At 45.4% G+C, this 10,905-nt stretch overlaps 2 protein-coding genes across 2 annotated transcripts in view; both read left to right on the top strand.

The window, feature by feature from the left end:
* Positions 1-2,183, top strand: part of vps13c (vacuolar protein sorting 13 homolog C) — a 38,039-nt gene extending 35,856 nt beyond the window's left edge. The window contains exons 87-89 of the mRNA XM_025055691.1: positions 601-733; positions 1,762-1,935; positions 2,029-2,183. The gene's annotated coding sequence lies outside the window, so the exon portion shown is untranslated. The remainder of the gene's footprint in view (positions 1-600; positions 734-1,761; positions 1,936-2,028) is intronic.
* Positions 2,184-3,801: 1,618 nt separating this feature from the next.
* LOC103378819 (EMILIN-1-like) overlaps positions 3,802-10,905 on the top strand; it is a gene marked incomplete at its 3' end in the record, with an annotated part of 15,286 nt that continues 8,182 nt past the window's right edge. The window contains exons 1-6 of the mRNA XM_025055855.1: positions 3,802-4,822; positions 8,321-8,446; positions 9,545-9,777; positions 9,868-10,100; positions 10,215-10,415; positions 10,500-10,854. Of these exons, the coding sequence (XP_024911623.1) occupies positions 4,683-4,822; positions 8,321-8,446; positions 9,545-9,777; positions 9,868-10,100; positions 10,215-10,415; positions 10,500-10,854 (1,288 nt within the window). The remainder of the gene's footprint in view (positions 4,823-8,320; positions 8,447-9,544; positions 9,778-9,867; positions 10,101-10,214; positions 10,416-10,499; positions 10,855-10,905) is intronic.

The following is a 10,905-nucleotide window of genomic DNA, read 5'->3' as shown; positions in this document are numbered from 1 at the left end:
GCAGAAGAACCATCTACCAGTGTTATAAAAGAGAAATGTGCTGTTTCCTTCACTTATTAACAGTAATTATTCTAGGACGATCGACACTGAGCATGTAACTCCCAACCCTGGCCTGTAGGTGGGGCTAAACATTGGCTATTATGTGCGAACATTGTTGCAACGTTTTCAGTTAATACCAATTGTCCGCTGAATGTAAGATGAACATGTCGTTAAAGACAAGTCGTTTACGGAACATGCAATCGCACGATAACATTTAGGGTATTAGCTTTGTTTTTACTGTGCACTAGCATAGGCGCGTTAGCACCACTAATGTTAGCACTACTCACATTAGTATCATTCCAGCAGAAGAGAGTTTTATTTGGAAAATTTGTAGAGGTTAGTTCTTACCGAGGCTAGGCAAAGCTAACTTTGCTAACATTCTTATTACAGCCTGACTTCTGGGTACTTTACCTGTAGATGTCACTCTGGTGGTACTTTATTGGTATGTGGTACTTTGTTGGTATTCTATCAACATAAAAAGGGAAATGTGTAAATAGAAGTTATTTTTTTGAGTACCCATGGTTTCACTAACACTTCCTGTGTTTTGTTTGTCTTTGTCAGGTGGACAGACGCAGTCAAACCCGTGGGCTACAGTGCACCATGACTGCTTGACCGTCTGCGCCCTCCATGGTGTTTACGGCGGCTGTTTAAACCTGATGACTGTCGGCCAGGTGATGAGCTGCAGGCTGCACAGGTGACCTGGGGGAGGTGGGGGGGGGGCACAGCCCCAGGGCAACCATGCAGTCACAACAGTCACTACAGGTAACAGTGGCAGTTATCCCTCAGTGTTGACTGACAGGTCATTTTTAGAGCTGGTGGAAGGTGAAATTGTTAATTTTTCCCTGTCGTAGACTAGAGGTGTCCGATATGTCGGCCAATATTATCGGCCATCCCCAGCGTAGCCTTGATTTTCCAGATTTTAAACTCCTTGGTTTTCCCTCAGTGTGGGCTAAGAGGGCAGTGTTTAATGATCAGTGAACAAAGGTACCAGGTACCAGCAGTAATGATTACCATGGTTTTCCTCAGTGTGGACCAGCACATCACACATAGTTTTCATTTATTTTTAGTCTCTGGTTTGCACTATTAGGACCTAGAGTTCAGTTCCACCTAGTCCCCAAATCCCAACCCTGGAAGGGGGGTAGTGGTGGGGGAGGGGTGAGGACCTGAACAGAACCACGGTGTTTTTTCCCTCTGTGTCGACTAGATCACAGCAGTGACTTTTATATACAGTCGCAGCGTCGACGGTGGCGTTTCCTTCGTCAGTCTAAGTCTGAGCACAGTCCCAGGATAAGTCATGTGACAGACTGTCCAAACAGAAACAATTGTCCCACATAGGTGTTATTTTCCCTCTGTGTGGACTGACAGGCTTTCCATGAACAAATGGAAACATGAGGAATTTTCACAGTGACCTCACTCTGCTGCTTTTTTTCTTTCTAAGTGAGAACCAAGAGATCATCCTGCGGCATCCTGTTACAGCAGCAGCAGCAGCAGCAGCAGGATGTGTTGTTGATGTTGATGTTGTTGTTGATGTTGATGTGTGAATGAGAAGAAATCTCCACACATGCTCAGAGTCTCCATGAGAAACTGTTGTTAAAATAAACAGATGAACTGAAGGAGACAGTGTGTGTGTGTGTGTGTGTGTGTTCTCCACACACACACACACAGTCCCTGCCGTGTGTTCAGAGCAGCAGTTGATTGATTTTCCATTCGTCCGAGATGCAGAGCTTGGCTCCGCCCCCTTCACCTCAACAGACAGCAGCTGTGGGAGAATGAGCCGAGAGAGGAGAGCAGCTGCAGAGCAGAACCACAGAACCACAGTAACCCAGAACCACAGAACCCCAAATCAGCCCATAAACCCAGAGTGGCTGTTCTACTGTTCCCAGACCAGCTGCACAGGTTGAACACATGGTCATTACCAGAGTTTGTCTTCACACGTGTCAGAGTCTGTGATGTCTAACCAGCGTCTCCACTGTTTTACATCAACATAAGGCCGCCGTCCCCAACGGAAGACACGACGTTTGCCAAACACGTCCTGTCTCACACACAAGTCCAAGAAGAAAAAACAACACTGGTGTCGACCTGGTGATGACGCAGCAGCCACTGGTCCACGGCCGTCCGGCAGCCTCCACTCCTGTGACCGTCCTCCAGGAACTGGAACTTTTCAAACGTACGTCAGAAAACTGTCAGCTCACACCTGCTGTCATCAACGATCTGGGTCACTGTAGGTCACTGTGGGGTCACTGCAGGTCACTGTTTACAGGCCACAGGGAGATTCTTTAGTCATATTTATTATTATATTAAATATAAATATAATAAATATATATGGTTTTCTGTTTCCTGTGTTGTCAGAGCTCATCTATTGGTTGTTGAGTCTGTGATGTCACTGCAAATTCTTTTTCCTGTGATTTGAATAGAAATTCAATGGAATTCAATGAGTGGTGATGGTTTCCCAGTAGTATTCAGTACTATGTGTCAGTACACACAGTACTATGTGCTGGTACTTATTGGTAATTTCCAGGGTGCTGGTATAGGACAGACTTTTTAAGACTCTCTAGTGTTGGTTGTTGTTGAATTGTTTTTTGTCATTTCCAGGGTCCTGTATCCAGGTGAGGGTCCTGTATCCAGGTGAGGGTCCTGTATCCAGTCAGCAGGTGAGCATCCTGGAGCCCCCTGGTGGAGTGCTGATCCAGATCTTTCCCACCTGAGGCTCCAGCTCAGGAATGTCTCTGCCTTTAATTCTACAGCAGCCTCATAAAGTCTAAACAGTGGTTAGTGTGAGTGAGTGATGGCGTCTGGGTGGTCTGGTCCCCGCCCACGCTGAGGGGTCGGGGCGTGGACTGACATGTCCCCCACAGAGACCTGTTTCCTAATCACTTTATTTGGATTCAACCCAGTGTTTCCACTGAAACTGTTAGAAGACAAAGTTAGGACTGTAGGGTTCTCTCTGAGTGGACAGAGACACTGTCTCTGTCCATGTCATTTTGTCTGTCCCCCTGACCGTCCCTGTTCTTTGTCTTTCTGTTTCTTCTCTAACACCCCCACTCCCACCCCTTGTCTGTCCATATGTCTTTTTCTGAGCCAGTCATTTTCATCTCTCCGTCTTTTTTTTCCTCTGGCCTATCACTGTTGTCCGTCCACATCCCTGCCTGACCTTCTGGATAAGAACAGGAAGTAGAATCACAGATATGATGATGTCATTGTAAATGAAATGATGTCACCTGTCACTTTAGTTTAGTGTTGGAGTGATTTAACGCTCCGCTCCAGTGACATAAATCCAACACGCCCACAGAACAATCAGCGTGTTATTATCAGGAAGGCTGTGTTATCGCTGAGTGTGTGTGTGTGTGAGTGTGTGTGTGAGTGTTGCAGGTTTATTTTAGGAGAAGAAGATATAACACATCCTCCAAACCTAGACAGACAGAAGTCCCAGTTCTTCCTCCGTCACTGACTCATTTCTTGATCTTATTTTCAGGGCGACTTCAGTCACAAGATCAGTCCTTTTTTTTGTATCGCCTAAATTCACAAAACACTTTTGTCACAATGAGGTAAACAGTTTTAAAACTAGAATTATTATTATCCTCCTAATGCCCCTCCATCCCCCATATAGGCAACAGAGAACAGAGTTTCACAAACTGACCACAAGAGGCAACAGTAGACGAGGAGCCATTTTCACATGAACACAACGGTAGTTTACTTTCTTATGCTAAATCGCACAGGCGAGTGTTTTTCCTGTTTTTATCCGATAAATGTGTAAAATAGACGGCATCTTAAAAATAAAGAAAATATTACATGTTGAGGCGCTAACATTCCGCTAATTCTTTGCGTGGGAGAAGTTCACATTTGCAACACTGAACATGCGATGTAACTGCTACATGTCTGAAATGATGTGCCTTTAAAAATTAACACCACCTATAGGCCACTTTTGCGGAAAAATATGGTTAATGCGTTGTTGTGTTTTAATTGAACAAATCGCCGACACAACCGTGACGACATCTTTACTGCCTTTATCTTTTTTAACAAGTGTATTAAAGTGTGAGTGTTTTGTTATATGTTTCCATTAGCTTTAGCAGTCAGTCCAGTTAGCTATTTGCTAAAACCAGTCATTTCCTCTGTGGACAGTTAGCAGTTAGAAACTTCAAATGTTTTGGCTTAAAAAAAATCATTAGAAACGTTTCTGATCTTTAGATATTAATAACCCAAGTACAACAAATACTGATGTCTGAGTGTGGATCACACCGACGTGGTGCGTGGACAGGTCCAGGTCTCACTCTCTCCTCCGGGAGGGGCGGGGACAGTTTTGGGGGGGCGGTGATGAAGAGGAGGAGCAGCTGCTTTTACTTCAATCTGTCGCAACGTTTTCTTCTACTTCTTTGTTTTCCAGGAAAAAAAGTTTGGAGAAACAAACTAGAACCGTGTGGAACCGGATCAGGTCCCGGGATCAAACTGGATTACTGGAGCCGGACCAGCAGAAGGAGAGAGGGCGTCGGACCAGAGTCCGAATAATGGACCATCAGTAGGACTGGGACTGGGACTGGGACTGGCGGAGACGTGTGGTGTGTGATGGACGTCAGAGTTTTCAACATCAGCTGAGGACTCGATCACTTTGTTCGATTCTCTTATCAATAACTTTATTAATCCGCGGGATGGCGGCGTGGCCGCGCCTGCTACTGCTGCTCGCGCTCTGGAGCTTCGGGCACGCAAAAAACACGTACCCGCTGCGACCCTCCTACAGCCTGTACACGGGCGGACACGCGCACGCAGGGCGCGCGGCCAGCAGACAGAGGTAAGACAGTACACGTGAACGACAGTACTACTACTACTACAGATACATATGTTGATGGAATTGTACTGGAGATACTGAGTGTTGGCCTTGACGTGGAGCAGATGTTTTATTTTGAAAGAACAGGAAGTTCAGTAGGTAGGGAAGGAGCAGTGCGGGCTAATTAATGATGACTGATGCAGGATGCAGGGCAATTTCAGTGTTGATGACGTCACTGTGATATAGGGTGACTGTCCCAGTCAATAAAATGTGGGACACAGTATTAGTTATAGTTATTAATTGATATAAAAATGTTTGGGTTTTTATTGATAGTTTTACTTGTGACTGAGTGATACCTGGTCACTGAACTGTGATGTCATTGGTCAGTATCTGTTACCATGGAGACAAAGATTCTACTCTTCAGGTTGTGTTCTGTGGTCTTCTGGAGTATTATGTAAGAATCAAAAATCAAGCTCACTACTCAGATTGGACTTTTGACCCCAGATGTACTTCCTGGGAGTTGCACCACTAATGTCTATAATTTATATCAAAGAGAAAGTTCACAGTAATTTATTTTAAATATTCCACCGTGAAGGCAGCTTCCTGACTGGAGCGGTTCGTGCTGTTGGTTTGTGTGGATTATCCGAGATAAAACCTGCAGCTTCAGTTGACGACTCGATCGAAACTAGCGCTGAATCTTGTTCTGATTTGATATTTGTTGTCACTTTTCATCCTAAAAAATGTCCCAGTTTTTGTTAGTTTTGTTGGTATGGATCGAGAAGCTGTGACGACTCCACCTACAGGCTGAAGGAGTATTTACAATCATGCACTGGCTACAGTAGGCAGTGGCCAACAACATTTCAGTCATTTTCTCCAGTGCAATAAAGTTCAACCTTTAACCTAAACTTCAAGTAGTACTGGATTGAAGTAGTAGGTTCATGAAGAAGTATTTTGCTTTCATTCAACCAAAGGAAACTTGAAGAGAATATTGGTAAAAGTTGGTTCTACTTCCTTTTAGGAAATTGTCAATTTTTCCAAAAGAGAACATCCGTAGGTAAAGCTTAGTGTCCGGTTGAAGCATCTGTCAACAACAGCAGGATGCATGACCCCGCCCGTTCCCCCGACCCCACCCCTCCACCTCTGATGAGCTAGTGCAGCCTTGTTTCCCCACCGTTCTCTAGACTGGTCATCTGCTGCAGTTCCCCACACACTGAGGAGGAAGAGTTACTGTTTACGTCTGAAACAAATAAACGTCTCTGTCACCGTGGACGCAGATTCTCTGGACTGGAACCGATCCAGACTAGAGGTCCTGCGGGTCCAGAATAAGAAATGTTTTTAGAGTAAAGATAATAAAATAAAGATCGTCAGGGACTTGGTTTAGGTTAGACTTGAGACTGGTCCTTCTGCAGCGCCCCCTTTTGGTAGAAAGGACTATTGTCAAACATCAAACATTCTTAATCTTTGCTAGAAATCTTCACTATAAAGTTTTAAACACCGTTGCTGTCACTGAACACAGGAAATTAAATATTTAAATTGATTCAAATTATTGTTGACATCTTGGACTGAACTAACCCAGCGACCCAGCGTTAATCCATCACTGATCCATTTTCACACTGGATTTTCAAGCGTCACAGAAACTTCTCTCCGCACACATCTTTGTTTGTTTGTTGGATTTTTGCCCCGTTACCCAACATGCATATGGTTACACACACGACAGTGTGTCAGCTTCCGTCCAATCAGAGGTGTCGCCCTGCCTGCCTCTGTCCATCAGCTTCTCTCCGGCCTCGGCAGGGAATCTGAGAATTCCAGGGTGTGTGAGTCGGACTGGAATGACAGGAATGATGTCACATGTGATGCTAAAAAATTAATTTAGCTTCACTCTTGTGAATGGATGTGTTGTTTTTCAAAAATAAGTTTTAAGGCAATCCCGTCAAATGCCACTAAGGTTTAGATGCCTTTAAAATTTGGCTGTTTAATGGCTACCAGCATTTGTAATGATATTTTGAGTGTGTTGTTTTTGGAACTGCAGGGCCGTGTTTACAAGAACGTCCAAAATTCAGGCTCTTTAATTAAAAAAAACCCAATGTTTATAAGTTATTTATGGTTGATCTGAAGCAGAGTTGTCTCTCAATCACTGTCATTAACTGAGTGAGGAACCCTGTGTTCTGGCCTGTAGGTGGTGCTCCGTAAATGTCAGCCCTCATCTCTAATGTTAAAGAAATCACATGAAAGTTTCAGGATTTTAAATTCCCATTTAGTCATGACTGATTCTGTCCTTCAGCCTTCAGCCCATCTTTGGCAATGTCTCTGAGTTTAATTTTCCTTTTTTTTGCAGTAACAGTGGCAGCAGCAGTATAACTAATTAGATAATTCTGTGAACCTTTTTCAGATATTCATCGTTTTACATTTTGGATTCTTGAAGCTAATATTTCTCTCATTTTCATCCTGTTCTATTTCTTTTTTTAAAATTTTGTGCATTTATATTTTTCAAAGCTAAAATCTGTTGTACATATTTAACTCTTCACAGATAAATCTCTTTATTTTGTACCCAAAAACATACCATCAACAGGACCAACAACAGTTCTAACTGTGTCTGGACTATGAAGTAGACGCCTTCAGTGACTGGGAAAAAACGCTTTCACTCGGATGCTGTTTATTAAGAGACTCACAGTTTACTTTAGTTTCCAGTTCAGTCTAACGTTTCATGACTTGAAACATCTTCCCCAAAGTGAAAAGACAAACAAGAGGGGGGCTGAGACACACAGTCAGTAAATCACACACACACACACACACACACACACACAGCCTCGGCCCCCTCCTTTTGGCAGAGCAGCAGCTGTGATGTCATCACCAAAGACTACAACAAACACCCACATGAGTCATTTCCTGTTTGATGCAGTGACATCATCACTCAGAAAGGATGATGGGCCTCCACTTAGCAGGCGGCAGGAGGTCAGAGGACACAGCTGGAGGTCAGAGGTCACAGCTGGAGGTTAGACGTTACAGCTGCTGCTGATGCTAAAGCAGCACTGAGATCAGGGGCTCCACACGGCGGCCATTTTCAATCCTGGTCCATTAGTCCAGTGTAAGCTGGGAGCTGATCAGCTGAAAACACACTGCCCATGTGTGTGTTTCAGTGTGTGTGTGTGTGTGTGTGTCGCATTTCGCTGCTGCTCTTGTTTTGTCGCTGTTCTGGATTCCAGAAAATGAACTTGACACAAATTTAATTTCAGTCCAATGGGAAACATTGGTGACATCAGCAGAGAGAGGTTTTACCCACAATGCTACTGACACATGAACAATGATGGTGCTGTGAGCGTGTGTGTGTGTGTGTGTGATTCTTCATATGTTTTCATTTTGGCAGCTGCAGCCATTTCAAAATAAAACCTGGCGTGTGTGTGAATCTGATTAACGCAGAATTATGATGTTTCATTCTGTTTACCCCCCCCCTCTCTCTCTGTCTCTCTCTCTCTCTCTCTCTCTGTCTCTCTGTCTCTCTCTCTCTCTCTCTTTGTCCATCAGGAACTGGTGTGCGTTCGTGGTCACTAAGACGGTCAGCTGTGTGGTGGAGGATGGAGTGGAAACCTATGTGAAACCTGACTATCATCCCTGCCACTGGGGGAGTGGACAGTGCAGCAGGGTGGTGGTGTGAGTACCTGCTGGACAGTACACACACACAAACACACACACACAACTCAACTAATTCTAAAACCAAAAAGCCAAGTAAAAAGGGAAGCTAAAAGTAAGAGAAAAGTTATGAAATGTAAAGCTATGTTAATGGTTGTTAGTAAGAGGCTAACAGTTAGCTCAGAGGAGGCTAACAGTTAGCTCAGAGGAGGCTAACAGTTAGCTCAGAGAAGACCCAATCCAAAAAGTCTAACCAGAACCAACAACTATTCCTTGGTCAGTACTGCGTCTGGTACCAGTTGTTGTTGATGTAAGTTTTTTTAGTACTGTTTGGAACATATGGTAAAGTTCTACAGCGGTAAACCCTGTGACCTCGCAGTAGAAACGTTTCTGGTTTGAATCCGGGGTGAACTGAGTTCCTCTTATGTGTGAATATTAGCTGTGGTTGTGGTTGTGGCGCCACCATCAGGCCTACTGTGTCCACATTCACAGCCTCCTGCGGACTGAGTGCATGGAGAGGTTCTCCCTGCGCTGCTGCTGCTGCTGCTGCTGCTGCTGCTGCTGACCTGCTGCAGCCTCACACATGGATTCAATCACACTTCACTCTCAGTGTTCTCAGCCTCTGATTGGCTAGGAGCCGCGCACCAACATATTTGTGGTGGACTGAAGGAGAGTGGAAATAAGAGAAGTGGCTGTGAGATCATATCCTGAGATACTGTGATCAGCTGAAAACCACACAGAAACTCTAAAGTACTACACGCTGTTGTAGTACAACTACAGTCTTTTAGTAGTAACAAACAGAATGCTGATTTCTGGATATTTGAGGGCAGAATGTGTTTTGATTTAATAACAGCTAGAAAACAGACAGGAACTTTTAGTTGTAGCAAAAACATAATGTATTAGAACAACACGGTCAACACAAAAGAACTTATTTATTAGTTATTAGTTTGAACATTCAGGATCAAAATGTGGGGCGTGTGACAGGCTATTCAGATTAGCCACAAACGGAATACATTAATGCTACGATAACGTCGTCTAAGATCTTCAGGTGATCCCAATAAAACTTTTAAATAATAACTTAAACTGACCCTCTTTGACCTTTGACCCATGTCTCTGCAGCTACCGTACCTACATGAGGCCACGCTACAAAGTGGCTTACAAGATGGTGACAGCAATGGAATGGAAATGTTGTCAAGGTTACAGCGGAGATGATTGCAGTGTTGGGCCAGCAGATGGAGCTGGAGGACAGGTGTCCACAACCAGACCGCAACCCAGACCAGACCAGGGTCATGGCTCCAGTCAAGGTCACAATTATGGGCAAGGAGGCAGCAACACGTTACCTGGACAGAGTGGTGAGAGTGGCTGTAGTGTATGCTGACCCCTACTGGTGACTCTTGAACTGCAGCGTGAAGTAAAAGTGTAAACATCTGTGTCTGTAAAAGGTGAGAGTGAAAGGATACGACAGCTGGAGGAGAAGATCAGGACCCTGACCAGGAACCTCCAGGATTTACACCAGCAGTTCCAGCAGGAGAGAGCAGCAGGAGGAGGGAGAGGAGGGGGGGCAGGGGGAGAAGGAGGAGGAGGAAGAAACCCCTCAATTGCAGCACAGCCAGAGATTAAAGAGACAATTCACAGCATCCAGACCAAACTGGACCAACTGGACAACCGCACACAGGTGAGATAGCCGATGACAGAGGAGGCTCTACTGTCAGGAGGAGTTCTGTAAACTGTAAACATATGATGATGATGATGATGATGTCAATGATGGCATTGTCTGTGTTTGAATCAGGCTCACGACAAAACGCTGGTGAGCATCAACAACCACCTGGTGAATGGAAAGGGCAACGACCTGGAGGGAGGTTCATCAGCAGGAGGCGGAGGAGGAGGAGGAGGAGGAGGAGGTTTTAGTGAGAAGAGGCTGAACACCCTCAAAGAGGAGATTCTAAGAGAACTGGAGAAAAGAGTTTCACTGTCCTGTTCCTCTTGTCAGGTAACGCACACGCACGCACACACACACACACGCACGCACGCCTGCTGACTTGTCTTGTTAATTCAGCTGCCTCGTCTTTTCCAGGCCGGCGTGGAGGACTTGCGTCATCAGCAGCAGCAGGACCAGGAGAGGATCCAAGCTCTGGAGAAACAGCTTAACGAGAGTCGGTACCAGCAGAGCCTGGACCTGGTACGTAGCTGCTGCAACACCGCCAACGACCTGCAGGAACGCCTGGCCGATGCTGAACGCAAGATCAGCACCACATCTGAGGACATGGACCATCTGCAGCACCGCCTGGAAAAGGAGCTTGGTGGGAGGGGAGGAGGCAGCAGTGGGGGAAGTGGGAGCAGCGGAGCCACAGGGGGCGCTGGTGGTTCTAATAGTAGTGGTGGAGGGGGTGGGGGGACTGGAGGAGGTAGTTGGACTGGAGGAGGTGGAGGTGGGGAGACTGGAGGAGGTGGAGGTGGGGAGACTGGAGGAGGTGGAGGTA

This window comes from Cynoglossus semilaevis, chromosome 5 (assembly GCF_000523025.1).
Source record: "Cynoglossus semilaevis isolate Cse_v1.0 chromosome 5, Cse_v1.0, whole genome shotgun sequence".
Taxonomy (NCBI): Eukaryota; Metazoa; Chordata; class Actinopteri; order Pleuronectiformes; family Cynoglossidae; genus Cynoglossus; species Cynoglossus semilaevis.
Note: the sequence above shows the minus strand (reverse complement) of the source record. Positions and strands in the feature narration are given on the sequence as shown.